General features: G+C 40.3%; 2 protein-coding genes across 2 annotated transcripts; both read right to left on the reverse strand.

The window, feature by feature from the left end:
* Window positions 1–1,404: 1,404 nt before the first annotated feature.
* Window positions 1,405–6,441, reverse strand: LOC136423447 (TBC1 domain family member 24-like). Its single transcript, XM_066411590.1, has 9 exons — window positions 6,344–6,441; window positions 6,023–6,072; window positions 5,521–5,621; window positions 5,176–5,224; window positions 4,859–4,992; window positions 4,182–4,382; window positions 3,291–3,449; window positions 2,610–2,821; window positions 1,405–2,083 (listed from the first exon to the last, which is right to left on the reverse strand). The coding sequence occupies exons 2-9, from the start codon at window positions 6,039–6,041 to the stop codon at window positions 1,945–1,947; spliced, it is 1,014 nt and encodes a 337-aa protein (XP_066267687.1). The 5' UTR covers window positions 6,042–6,072; window positions 6,344–6,441; the 3' UTR covers window positions 1,405–1,944.
* Window positions 6,442–10,432: 3,991 nt separating this feature from the next.
* On the reverse strand, window positions 10,433–15,191 carry LOC136422391 (uncharacterized). Its single transcript, XM_066410133.1, has 4 exons — window positions 12,304–15,191; window positions 11,643–11,767; window positions 11,072–11,129; window positions 10,433–10,710 (listed from the first exon to the last, which is right to left on the reverse strand). Exons 1-4 carry the CDS (start codon window positions 12,338–12,340, stop codon window positions 10,538–10,540), a joined length of 393 nt encoding a protein of 130 aa, XP_066266230.1. The 5' UTR covers window positions 12,341–15,191; the 3' UTR covers window positions 10,433–10,537.
* Window positions 15,192–15,309: the final 118 nt, after the last annotated feature.

Raw genomic sequence — 15,309 nt, forward strand, 5'->3', positions numbered from 1 at the left:
ATTGTTTTGAGGCGGCCATATTTCTTTGGGGAAAAAAACGTGCAGGAGCAGCACGTGCCTATCTATTGGGTCATCGACCCCTGCTTTGAGAATATACCCCCAAGTCTTGAAGGTTTGACCACACGTTGGATGGATTATTAGACGGGTCAGTGGTTGTGAACGATAAATCACCAAGGACGACTCAGTATGAGTAACCTGCCGGGGGCAATAATTACATGCAAATGTTGGTTCGACATTCCTCCTGGTGATGATCCGTAATCATTGTAGAAAGGTCAGGGGTCGGACCCGACCACTTATTTCAAAACAGGTCTGGGTGTATTAGTCTTATTGAAAAGGGGGACAATTATTTCATGCAAATTTGGGTCCCTCCTAGTGAAGATCCATGAATATTGTAGAAAGATCAGGGTTTAGGGCCGACAACTTACTTCAGAACGGGTCACCTATCTAGGTGTGGTATTCTTATTACAAGAAAGAAAGGAAACGGGAGTCTGATTAGTTCTGTGTAAATGTTACTTTCTCCAGTCTTGTTTTAAGCTACAGTCAAACCTATTTGTAGTGACAACTCCGGGGACTTAACAACAGTGGCCACTATGGTAAAGGTATAGATAGGGATCTTTCGTCACAATGCTTTGTGAGTTCAATTACCTCTTGTTCTGGGATGTACAGCAACATTGTACCTCTCTTTTCCCTCGATCTCTCTCTCTCTCTCTCTCTCGTATGTATGGGTTCAATGACCCTTTAATGTTCTGTGACGTAGCTATTGTGGATCAGGGATTGCCTTCCCCGGACAGCAATATCATACATTGTTGTTGTCTTTACTTTTCTATCTTTCTCTCTCTCCCTCTCTCTCACAGGTATATAGGTTCACTGACCACTTGTATGTACGTAGGTTCAATGACCTATAATTGTTCAGTGACGTAGCTATTATGAATCATTCTGAACAGGGAATACGTGCATATACCCCTGGCAGCAGTGTTTTATATTGTTGCTGTCTTTATTCTTCTCTCTTTCTATCTCTCTGTCCATCTCTCTCCCTCACTCTCTCTCACAAGCAGTATATGGGTTCAGTGACCCTCTGTATGTACGTAGGTTCAATGACCCATTATTGTTCTGTGACGTAGCTATTATGAATCATTCTGATGAGGGAATGCATGCCCCGGGCAATGTTGAATACTATAATTGTTGTCTTTACCCACAGCTTAGGTTTTCAGAACATATCATTAGTAGCACCGTAGCACCGAAACATAACAGGTACAGTTGATGTGAAAACGTCTTAGCCATCTTCCCATAACTACATGTAGTTAGTGACTAAAAGTCAGGAGATCTTTCAGTGAACCCAGAAAAGATTACAATGAAAACTAATTCATATATACTCTCATTTGTGTTGTAAGAAATAAAAAAGGGTTGTAATGTTATAAGTCCTGCTCTTTATTTCCAACCAAAAAGACGTCTTTGTACAGATCAGATGGATCAGTATGCGATCACACTCACCAAACTATGATATATTTCTGACCCCGAATCAAAATCTGCCGTACATTATTGTTCGTCTTATCAGGACTGCCACAATACATACACACGAAGCAACAGGCAGCATTGCTGATATGATATATCGTGCACTGCGCATATGATTTACACAATACAATACAATAATGATACAGTATAACTTAAATGACACCACGTATACTTTACATATAACGCATCATGATGTTTTGTACGCAACGACCGATGGCTAGTGACAATGAACAACTTTGAGTAGCCACATAAGTTTCAGGTTTGCGATTGCAAGACCCATACTGTTTTTGTCGACATTTTGTTTCGGGATTTTGATTTTTCCAACGAGAAGAGTAATACTATAACGCAAACCTATCCGTTAATGCTTCTGCAGATACTGCATAATAGTTATGAATATTATATACATATAAACATATATGAAAGGTGTTCCCCCTAATACTGGAAGCCCACCACCTCCACGTCCAGACAGCGGAAGTGGCTGCCCTTGCAGAGCGGCGGGTTCTTGAAAGTGTTGCAGGATCCGGAGTATCCTCCCTCCATGTCCCCATCCAGGAATATGGCGTCTCTGCCACTGGAAACGATAAGAATATTACGGTTTTATAGCATATGTAATTTCTAACTTTTCTTTATGTAATAACAAATAACCAAATAAGACATTTTCAAAACAGCCACTCCACGAAATTATCTAAGCGAAAGATAGTCGCACCTACGAGCACACTCAGAATTGCCTATGGCTAGCCTGGCATGGTATCAAGACTATTCTAGCTCCAGTCCTCACCTCGTATGCCGAATGTTTGGCAGGTAAAAGATCAAAGCAGCAAGTCCTAGTTACTTCATACCGCCTTTTTTCACCCTAGACTTAATTACAGTTTACCATGAAACACAACAGCACACACACACACACACACACACAAACACACATACACATACACATACACACATACATAGTAATGGTTTTATTGAGAACACAACATTCATATTAATACCCCCACAGAGAGAGAGAGAGAGAGAGAGAGAGAGAGAGAGAGAGAGAAAGAAAGAGAAAGAGAGAGTTTTTGTAAAAAGAAGGTGTCGGTAATAGATAAAACAACACGTACCCTCCCCCAATGATGAGCCTGTTGTTGGTTGCTGAGATGACGATGTCCCTGTCCGGTGCGATGTCGTCGCTGCCTTGCCGGCCTGCCCAGGGGTACTTCCCCGCTGCCGGGCTGAAGGAGAACAGGAAGGTCTCCTCCATACCGAAGCACGACCTCCGCTTGCTCTGTGTTGTGGCGGCGGCCAGGGTGCCGGGGATGTAGGCACCAAACCTCTGTGATACAGAAACAGATTACATGAATGGAGATCACGTTTGTACATATATGCCCACTAGGTTAGGTACAGGTCACAGCAAGTTGATACTTCACAGAACATACACACATTGTCAAGCAGGCACAAGAATTGTATGCTACTACGTGTACTACTCGCTTCTGTGTGATGGTGAAAATATATAAGAACATATACTGTTTTACAATCAAAGGTTCATTCAAAATTAGTGATATGAATGTGTCTGTATTACCGAATACTATAACCTCCTTGGTATTACTTAGGTGTATGAAGTAGGGAAGTCGCTAATAGGCCCAAATAAAAATCGACTTAACCTTTGTCTTCCCCACCATGTACCAACACCTTTATGGTTACCGTCTAAATTCACTCGGACATTTTTCGTTAACGTTCAAAATTAAGTGTGGACAGATAAAACAGTGTGTGATTGAGTTAGATGTTCCAAAACGTCATCTTACCTCCTCCCTGTGCGTGCGGATGACGAGCACCAGCTCGGCCTGACCCCTGCACTTCTGGTACATGGTCCGCAGCAGGTGTCCGTCATCCACGGTACTGAACAGCGTCACCGGCTTGCAGGTCCGGAACCTCTTGGGAAGCCAGCTGCGCAGCCGCTGCATCTGTGGGTCATCAGGGTATGGTGAGAAACAGCTAAGATATGCACTGGGTGTGTTATTCTTATCACAAAAAAAGAAAGAAAGGAAGCGGGAGTCTGATTAGTTCTGTGTAAATGTTACTTTCTCTAGTCTTGTTTTAAGCTACAGTCAAACCTATTTGTAGTGACAACTCCGGGGACTTAACAACAGTAGACAGGTGGCCGCTATGGTATAGATGGGGATCTTTCGTCACAATGCTTTGTGAGTTCAGTTACCTCTTGTTCTGGGATGTACAGCAACATTTTACCTCTCTTTTACATTGCCTCCTTCAATAAAGATAATGCCCCCCGCTTTCTCGCTCTCTCGCTCCGAGTCTCGCTCTCTCGCAACTAAGATATGCACCTTATATTCAGAAAGTGCGAATGTGTGTAGCTGTAGAATGTGATGTTGGGGCTGTTCGATTCGATCCCTGGCGACATTAACTAGACGTGTCTTTGGGAAATGCACAATACATTACTTTGTTCACTCCACCCAGGTTTAAATGGGTACCTGGCTTCGACTAGGAGGTAAAAAGTGCACATAAGAGGGGGCTCCACCTTCCAATAACATGCCCAAGACACTGTGGATTAACAACCCACTGTCCCTGCGGCCTCTGGGACCTTTTCTTTGGATTTTGCCCGAGATTTTATGTAGAGTTTATCCGTGTGTGCTCTTACGGCATATGAGAACTAGACTGAGATTATGTGAATGCTTTACCTGCGGCCTGCTCAGCAAGTGCGACCCTCTCACTGGGTACACGGACACCACCGGGATGGAGGTGAACTTCTGCATCGCTTTCAGGCTGTACTTTGGGATGTCGGGCTCACTCCCCTTCTTCTGGGCTCCGACCTCCTGGAAGCGACCCAGAAGCCAGACCATCTTCTTCAGAAGATCCCTCAGCTGAGTCGAACCGGCGCTCTGCGTAGGATACATGTTGTAATGATATAAGACCAATGGAATGTTATCTCCATATACGGATGTCTGTTTGTTTGCTTGTGTGTCCGTAGTTATCTAGATGCAGCAGAGTTACACATTCATGACTTTCGGGCCCGGGAATTTGCTCGGAAGAGTAGCCTGGAATCCATCCTATTCTAGTTCGACTTCACTCCTAGATCCTCTGATCACATCTAATATGACTTTTCTGACTTTGATTAGTCAAAATTCACGCGCAGACGATTTGAAAGACTAGTAGCTATAGGCAACCTCGTCGAACAACTTTCAGCCGTAAATAACTTTGCTCACTACTAACGCCCAACCATGGTCTGGAGAAGGTCAGGAGGTCATGGTGGGCTTTGTGTGACAGGGGCTTACTGCCAATGCATGTATAATCCCATGTATCGATATGAAGTATTAAACAGGTATGTATATGTATGTATGTGTAACAGAATGCATACCGTGGTGCCATAACTATGTCTGATATCTCCCTCAGGTCCGGCCATGAAAGAGGGGAAAGTTTCGCCATCTTTCGGCCTCTTGATCAGAATGTCCTCCATGTACTGAATGGCTCCGTCCACAGAGGTTCTCCTCCCTGTAACCATACCAGGAAGATCATTCAAATTCTAGACAAGTCAAGTCAAAGTCAATCTTATTTGCACAACAAAAGAAATGGAAAATTACGAAACAGTTCTTAACAGAAAGTCAGATATCTACGATAGCTATTCTGTTAATTGGGAGCAGGAACAACTGTCAAATTCAATAAACCTAAATGTACCTTTGTTGTTGACGGATGAAAGCTCGTCTGCTGGGATTACCAGAGTTTTCTGTAAAACATTGCGAAAGACACAGAATTTGTATCAATATAATACTATAAAATCAGCAATAGGAAATGTTAACGAGACCCAAACGCAACGTAAACACATTTCATAATTACCAGAACGTCCAAAATCTCATGTTCTGGACATGGTCTGGTCATGATTTTGGATTGATAGCTTGTTTTTAGATAGATAGCTGCTGGTTTCGGACAGAAGTTTTGTTGCAGGTTTGTAGAAACTTCAGGAGCTTTTTGTTGGAGACTTTAGTGTTGTGAATGCCGTGCAAGGTGTGCTAAATATTGTACCTTCTCCTTATCACCGTTGAGACTCCATGTGACGTGGACCACCGACCTCTCCTGTGGCCCTTTGGTTGGCTTCATGCGCAGGTCGTGGATTTCAATATCCCCTGTTTCAATGAAGGCATCATATTACTGAAGAAGTATCAACCACACTCGTACCATTTGCATACACAGTCGAACCTGAACTTGTGCCACTGCCGGATATGGACCACCTGGCCATTGTGGACACTTTCTGGTGGTCCATTGAATTATTTTTCCCATTGAACAAAGCACTGTTTACAGTTGTCACCTGTCTACCGATGGTAAATACTACGTTGACGATAGGTGTAAGTTAGTTTCTGTGGATACAACGTGAAACATAATGTGACCTAGAATGCTAAAAAAATGAAATGCATTGAAACAAACCGAAAAATGTAGAACACCCAATTGCCTATACAATGCTAGTTAGATTCTAACGATATAAACTTTGTCTGTGTAATCTAAGATACATTCGTAAATGTCAACCTACCAAGTATTGTCTGGTCCATTCTGAAACTTGTCACAAACTTCTTTTTTGAACTGCGGAGAAGAAAATACATTGGTTTCACTTGTGGAACATAAAGTGCAAGATATCAACAAGTTACACTCATTTATCAGATAGGAATCACGTAATGAAAGAAAAGGGAAACAAAGTTACTTGAAACTGTTCGTCGGAGTAGTTGCATTTATAGAAAATGTGTCACAGAAATGCAGACAACAAACATGTATCAAAGTACAGCATATGAAGCAAATAAATTCAATGTAACGATACAAAGACCTAGCAAATGTGTGGAATGAAACAAATACCTACGACAAGTGAAATTTGAATATAAAAATCGAGGTGGAAAGGATGGAACTTTTGTAGGGATGTTCGGAGCTTTCGTACCCACTGAACGCGTTCACCAACTGTTGAACTGCTTTTGTCATAAGATTGGGTGTTACCACCGAAAATACCACAATTACTGAGTCACAGAATGCCCTAGGCCTGTAGCATTATTCAAACTCGGTCATTCACCTCCGTGCGTTCCTTTTTTTAGATTTAGGTCGCTCAGAAACACGTGCGAGGTACAAACGTGTCATTGCAACTGTGCTAACACTGACGAGAAAGATATATATAGGACCGCGCCTTCCCGCCACTACAGGTCGTATCGCGAAAGACTCGATGATTCGTGACTTCGTTTTGTTTTCGCAGCTATTACTAGTCATGGTGGACACAAATCTCATCAAACATAGACTGTGATACGTTTGAGAAAAGTTTCTAAAAACGGAAAGTCCAGCTTTTGGGTCATTTCTCCTGAAAACTGTTTTGCCGCTTTTATGTTTACCAATTTACTGTGCTGCTATACGGACGATAGGAATCGGGCTTAAAGCTTCATCTGTCACAAGCACATGTTTTGATTCACTGAAGTACCAGCAAATTAAGACCCAAACCTCTTCTCAAAAGTGGTTGCATATATTTTCTGAGTAGACGCTATTCCGCCGATTGCATATTGAAAATTCGTTACCATAAACAAGAACAAAAGCACCGCTTTAATTAGCAAGGGTTAGTGTAGTGGCTAGCTAATTTTTAAGCAGGTGTTTGGTCCCGCTGAATGTTTCATGTTTGTTTTTGGCCAACTTTATATGTTTTTCCAGTGGTAGGTGTGTTCCTCGTATAGCCTAAAAAGGCACGATTAAAACACTAAGCTGGACCCTACATCTGTTTGGAGATTGGTCGGTAGCAACTCTGTTTCTGAACCACAAGGATGGCAAGTGAAATTTCGTTTTTAACTCTAATTATTTGATAGATACTTGCAGAGATTACACATCCTTTGGTGAAGACATTAACAAGGCGTCTGTTCGGTGGTTTGGACTCATTTCATCTTAAATACACTAACGAGCCCACGTACCTCACTAATTGATGAGAGAACAAAGATGCAGAAATCCTTACCTTTTTTCTGGTTCACAAAGTGTTGACTTTCTGTGTAGCCAAGAAAAACTGTATCTGATCGCAGAGCAGTCGAACAATGTTGTTGCCAGCCAGAGTCGATTTCGCCCGGGGGACTAATTATGAGGAATTCAGCTAGAAGTTCCACTTATTCAAATGAGTCACAGCACCCCCAATTAAGTTTTTGGGTCGCCATAACCTTTTCATCATCACCTATTGACCTGTATCAGCCCGGACCAAGCTAGTACATATACATATTTAACTACACATATTCCTATCAAGCATCAAAGTTCTCATATTCTAGTCCAGTATCTCTAACTTAAGTGCCAGTTAAATTCTCTGCGATACATTTGGCCACTTGGTTTCCATGGGAGAACGGTTGATAATCTTTTAGCGTCAGCGCGTCATAATTGCTTTGTTTTTCTTGTCGAACAAAGGACTTGTAACGATACTGGAGTCTTCATGACATGTGCAGTAGAAGCACATGTCTAGCTTGTCTGTCATCAATTGTAAGCGATCTGAATGGGCTGGAGCCTTACGATCACGTTCTAGAGATTTTTGATTAGGCAAATATCCAGTAACTGTAATTATCAGTTACATTTGATAGATGCCAAGTACGTCCGTAGCTTTGATCATTATGCACATTGAAAATATACTTTCATTACAGGTGCATGTGCCAAAATTAAATGCGATATATTTTTTCGTTAAAAGATGGTACTGGGGGCAACTGAATTTGATGGCGTCACCCATATGGCCAAAAAATCATATTCAGACTTTATTCATACTATTCCAGCTATCAATACCAAGTACCACTACGGCTATATTTTAATCTATCAATGATATAACGATTGAAAGACAAAATGCCAATTCAACCACAAAGGTTCATGTAACGTTAATGCTGTACCCAAATCAGTGTGTAAGGATATACGGATGGAGGGATTGCCATGGTATTTGTTATGTAAGTTGACCCCCTAGTTGCTTTCCTTGGCATTGCAGTGGTAGGCTTTGTAACAGTTGTCGACCCTTCAAGACACGTGCAGCAAAATCACATGTCTGCTCAGCTCGCTTCAAACCAAGCATGCAGTTAACAACAAAATTATTCACATTCCATGTGAATTTGATGTTTTAGTGTTGTTCTCAAGAATCATATGTAGTACTTCTTTTATATAGCAAAAAACTTTTGAATCCATTTAGCTATCAGTTGTGCAAAATCAAGAACAATTGTTATTTGATATTATCTGCAAAACCATGACAGGGGACCTAAAAAAGAAAGGGTATGCATAATTCTGGGTATATACGTTACCATCTTTTGTAAAAGAAAATAGCCCTGAACCGCAGGATTTCACAAATGACGCTGTGTAATTATGACGTTGTGTAGTTCTACGTTGAACAATGTTATTGTTAGCCAGGGCTAGGACATTATATAGGTCCTTGCCAGGGGCACTAATTATGTGTGACTCCACTGGAATTTCCCCCTATTCATCATGAGTCAGCGACCCCCAATTAAGTTTTTAGGTCAGCATGACCCTTTAGATTCAGCAGGTCGTATCCAATTACTTTCTTTTCGTTGGGAAACAAAGGGTTTGTAACGATTCATGAATCTCCAAGACACGTGCAGTAGAAGCACATGTCTATAGTGTACTTAGCTTCTTTATCATCACGTAAGCGATTTAGATGTGCTGGAATCTTATGATTACTTAGTGGGTATATTTAGTATCATTAAAAGTATATGTAGTTTTTGTACGTGATTTAGTCTATATGAATCTATGGATGGATTGCCATGATATGTGTTTGATATGTCCGTACATGTAGGTAGACGTTTTGGCCCCTCTGGCTTTCTTTCGTACTGCAGTGGAACAGAGGCTTTGTAAAGATCAGGACACGTGCAGCAAAAGCACATGTCTGTAAAGCTTGCCTGTTATCAAGCATACAGGTAACAACACAACTATTCATACCCCTTGTGAATCTGATGTTTTAGTGTTGTTCTAAAAATTAAACGTAATGAAATGTAGTATAGTGGAATTCAAAACTTTTGAGTACGTTTAGATCTAGTTGTCGGTTAATTGTAAATCAAGAACAAGTGTGATTTGATCGTATTTGCAATACTATGGCTATGAACTTAAAGAAGAAAGGGAACCCATAATTCTGTACATATCAGCTTTTGTGAAAGACTGAAGAAACTAGCTCTGAACCGTGATATTTCAGAAATACTATTGTAACTTAAGTAAGATCGAAGACGAGTGACGGTTTATTGTGGACTTCGCTTTATTCAACAATGAGAGCTAGATAAATATCCTCTTCAGTTATATACAAAATGTTCAAGGTAAATTTCCTAGCTTTCGATATCAAAATAGCAGAGAAAAATTCATACTACCGCAATTCGATAAACCATTCATGTATCATAAACGTCATGCGTCCTTACATGTACAACTATCGAAACCAGAAGAAGGTATCAGCGACATGGTTAACATTTATATCATGTTATCATTGAGTATACACAGTAATGACTTCGAAAGAGGTGTGGACGTCCTTAAGCGTGTGGCCTGCCCTCCGACTGCCAACGCTTGCCTAGGCCTGTTCTTCATCACGTTTAACTTCCGCAGACGGCGGCCGAAACATTGGACCACTCTCTTCAACAGGCTGAGGCCCAGGCCTCTTGGTTTAATTCTTCCTGCGTTCTGTAGGTAGAGGTGAAGATTTTAGACAATAGAGTGGAAAACATTTTCAGCTGTGAGGGTGAGAGAGGCACCTGATCTACGAACCTTATTTTATCAAGCCTGTGTCACACTACCAACGACCTTCTGCCAACTGATGTGTTTGTCTCCATAGGGTCGCCAAATATATGTTTGTGCCCCTCGAATTTATCATTCCAGTGTTCTGAAGGGAAAGGTCAGATTTTGTACTCTAGATTGATATGCCTATCTCATACTTGGATGGAAAGCCTTTTCAGCTGAAAGAGTTAGACACCGAGGTGCTGATCCATGAAACATATTTCACAAAAGAGAAAGTTCAGATCTAACAAATTATACCACATAATCTATAGAGATATGCATGCTATAATTGAAAGTAGGTAGAATCTTAAATGAACAGGCCTCGTACTTTGGAACCCGTTGGCGTGTCCCAAACATCAAGTCTGCGGACGGTCTGCCCGGCTGGTCCCACGAGAAAAGCCGCGGGCCTGCTCCCCTCCTCTACCGACAGGATGTCCTCCATGCACCGCAACACCCCGTCAAGTGATCCTGGAATTATATCTGAGAAAGGAGACCAACATTTTTTTCTCTCTTGATACAGCAAAGTGCAAATGCTGGATAAGATCAAACAAAATTCCTTTTTATCGCATATCATGATACAATTGTCAGCTGATAAACAGATTTTCGTTTCATCAAAAAAATCTAACGACTGTTACAGTACCATAGAAAGACGCAAGAAGGCTTTTGATCAAATTTATCAGTTATTTTGCAGATGCCAATCCATCATACCAAGTATCATAAAGAATCATCGACACCTTCTCGAGTTATTCTTCATAATATAGAAACAGCACTGAATACATAACACTTCGGCACAGGGTTTTTGACGACTAAGGCGTACGTAACATCAACATATGATTCTCACCTTTCTTTTTGCACGCTTTGTCTGACGCCGTTTCATCTTGCTGTATGATACATGCTCTCTGAAAAATAACATAAAAGCAAAATATATCATAACTAGTACTGTTAGGCCTTACACTTCTTTTCTCTGTGGGGGTATTGTTGACATGAGATACAAAACCTGGAAGTTATGCTGTTCTACCATAGAAACCTGCTATAACCGAAATTGCCCTTCATTATGGCGACGCCTACTCAGACGCTAGAAATGAGAGATCCAATCACAATTTCTCGAACCATGCTGTCCACAATCATACATTCAGTCAGATACACACATGCACACACACACACACACACACACACACACACACACACACACACACACACACACACACACACACACACACACGAACACACACACACACACGCGCGCGCGCGCGCGCGCACACACACGCGCACACACACACACACACACACGCACACACACACACACACACACACAAACACACACACACACACACACACACACACACACACACACACACACAGCTTTATTTCTACACAGAAATCAACAATATAACGGAAATATTTGATTGTACCTTTTCTTTCCGGCCGTTCAGACTCCAGATAACGTTGACCGCGACTTTAGCCTGCTCATCTTTCCTGAACTTTCCTCCGAAACCGGACGATGGCTTCATCCACAGGTCGTGAATGATGATGTCACCTACTCACAAACACACATGGACATTTAGTTTTACCTTCTTGTCTACAAATCAGACCATTTCAGTTATCATAAGGGGCCTTAACGTCACCCAAACTACTAAGATCTATCATTTACATGAAGAACTGCTCATGTACCTTAACTACATTTGTATCATCCATTGCCCATGTTCACTATTCATCAATAGATAATTTGGGCAGTAGTGTTTCATCAACTTTCGTTTGGTCGAACGGGAATTAAACATGGTAACGCCTTTTATAAAACATGGTAACGCCTTTATAATTTCACCGTACAGTCAAGTCTGGATTTAGCAACCACTCAAGAGACGGAGGGAAAATGTTTGCCGACGAGAGAGTGGGGTTAACTATGTAAAAAAAATGGGCGAGATTGTTTTAATGTCTTAAGGCGTATAAATGGAGTTGGTTGTCTGCGACCGGGTTTTACTGCATAAGTATTGCATTCCTAGTTACCTACCATTGCATTATAAGCACACGCGTATCTGATTAGTTTGCAAAGTTAAAGAAGGTAATTTCTTTTACCTAGTTTGTCGATATCCATTCTCACACCTGGGCTCATCTGCTCATATGGCTGTCAATTATTTCAAGCAGGTAAAGAAATTACCGGGGTGGGCTAAGTCGGCCGGGCGGTGACAGAAGCTCAGAGTGCCGATTAAACTTCTGGGAGGGCCTGGTGACCAGGTTCAGAAAGGTTCTTCCGCGATCAATAGATGTATCTGCTCAAGGATATTATATATAACGTTAAGATTTGAATAGGTTGTGTCCTTACAGGTCATCAAATGACAGTTCATGTCAGCATGACATTCGATAACATTTATATGCAAATTCTGGTGACCTCCAGTCGCCTTTGTTTCAATCGAGACATGTTATTATCATGATTTTGTGACCTGGTTGTGCGATGACCCTTGTAAGAAATCATTCTTAACGCATTGACAACATTTATACTGGCCATACAATTGGGCCACCAAGGATACCGTCCAGCTTCTGAAAGTATTAAGGTGTCCAGCGGTTTGAAACTTAATCCCAAATGCCGAGCGCCGCCTACCGGAGTTGATACAACATGCATTACGTACTAATGTGTTTGTTCTGAACATCATAACCTACCAGCACTTGCTCAGTGGTCAGGACTTTTAAAGGGAAGACGATGAAGGATGTGAAATAAATGGACATCTTAGCACGTTTGCACAGGATATGTCTTTATTCTACATGTCTATCATGTAGCAAGGACTCAGGCTTATGCAAGATGCTTCTCCCCACGTTCACATGCCAATTTCAAATTCATCTGAATCTTCCTTACTGTTTTTCAAGGATGCCTAAGCATGCATAGTAATTCTACTGAATACAGTGCAACTTTACTAGTATAATTAGGAATTTCCTAAATACATGTACTGTGCAATTTCATGGCAAGTAAACAATATTACGAGTAAAGTTGTTAAGATCACATTGTAGGGAGGCTGAGCCAAAAATAAAAACAAAACTCTACAAAAAAACTGTCAGATTTGGTAGTTACTTGCCTCTGTTTCTATGATCTATGAACTGTAAACCTGTAAAATTGCTAAGCATACAAATAAAATTTCTAAGTATGCACATAAAATTGCACTGTATAAACCACAAAATTACTATCATGTATATGTAGGCGAAGCAGAGTTTCATCTGCAAGGCGTTTCACTCTGTACATGTACATGTATGTACTGTATCCTAACCCAACTCTAACAATTAGTCTTTAAACTGGGTACAGGTTATCGTCATATTTCTAACACAACAAATCAATGCCATTATAACAGAATTCACAATCCAAAATTTTGTTACCAGGAATTTTCCATGTACTTCCTGCACGAAACTCAATTTGAGGGATTCCTATCTCAGCAGTTCATTAATACAGTCACTGTCAGAGGACAGCCTTACTTAAGGTGAGTGGGATATGACAGCATATTTCATTGTGCCACTCTGCCACTTACTGCAACTCACCAGTTTTCAAATCAAATTTAAGATCATGATTTCCAAAGTTGAGTTTAAAATCTTAAAAAGCAGAGATAAGGTACTTTTAGCATTAGCAGAATATATTGTACATTCATTGTCTTCTTGCATGATCACGATATGCTATCATGTAATCTCTAAGCAGATGTAAAGATCCTGCTCTGTCTCCATATTTGGTGTTCAGTACTGTAAATCTTGAAATGTTTGCAGTGGTTACTTTTTCAGGAGGACCTCTCCTACGTGAATTCATGACACCACGAATATGTGTTTCAAATGTACTACTACACAAAAGTACTACAGAATTGTTTCAACCTCAAACTGAAAACATAGCGAAAACCCTTTCCCTTCTCCCACAAAATTAAGTCCCCGTGAAAATAAGAGAATTTACAGTAATACTTCGTGCACCTTTTTATCTTTTGCCTTCTCCTTGAGGAAGGGGAAGTGAGACCACTAGAAAGAGGTATAAAAACCTTAAAAACACATGAAAAACACTGATGGGGACCTTACATCTGCTTGGAGAGTCACACTATACAGTGGATATAAAAGACACTTGGTGAAGTAAACCTTCAACAATAACCTACAATATTCTTTGGAACCAACATTCTTAAGGCTTGATAACATATTACTATGTACTTTGTGCATTGAAATAAAAAAAACATTATCCTTCATACAAAGATCCAAGTGCATTTACAGATTGATTAATAGTAACAAAACAAATTGTTTGGGAGTAAATATGTCATATAATAGGGAACAGTGGTATTAATACTGAAAATTATTGATTTGCATAATTGGCACATACATGTACATGAACTTTACATTGCACAATAGACATCGACCCACAGATCCACAACAAAAACCAATATCATCCTTTTCTTACACTGAATGATCCACTAAATATTGATAAAAATATTGCTTTGAATACAAAAACATTTTTCCATTATGAGCAGTGTGGACTAGTAGATATGGTTGTAGTTCTTCCTCTGAACAATGATAGAATTATTTTGCAAACAAAAGAAAAAAATTGAATTGCTTTAAAAGTCAATACTTTTGACATATGGATGAATATATAGTTGATATGAAAAATTCTGGAACGTAAAATGACGCCTTAGCCTTCTTATGCACTAAACATACATGTTATGATTGAAACAAAATCATTGATCTCAATAATACATTTGATTATTTGCACAAACAATTGGCGCAGAACATGCATAGTAACACTGAAACAGACCTTAATTTTCAAATGTTTTAGAGAAGTATGGATTGTAGTGCATGTCTGACATTTCAGTATCCTATGTTTATGAGAAGTAAAATTTGAATATTGTAAGCATTTTGGGAAAGAATCTGACATTGCAAAAAGGAGTAATTGATAGAAAATATATTATTTTCCTTAATATTGAGCAAGTGTGATGGTCTAAAGCTAACACAAAACATTGGAGGACAAAAACAACATGTCAGCACAATTACTGTCTAATATCCTAATGATTGTGAGCTTGGCTGGTGCAGACTTGCTCTTGGGTTGTGAGCGTGTGAGCAAGATTCAGACTAACCAGT

Source organism: Branchiostoma lanceolatum, chromosome 17, assembly GCF_035083965.1.
Source record: "Branchiostoma lanceolatum isolate klBraLanc5 chromosome 17, klBraLanc5.hap2, whole genome shotgun sequence".
In the NCBI taxonomy this organism is placed as follows: Eukaryota; Metazoa; Chordata; class Leptocardii; order Amphioxiformes; family Branchiostomatidae; genus Branchiostoma; species Branchiostoma lanceolatum.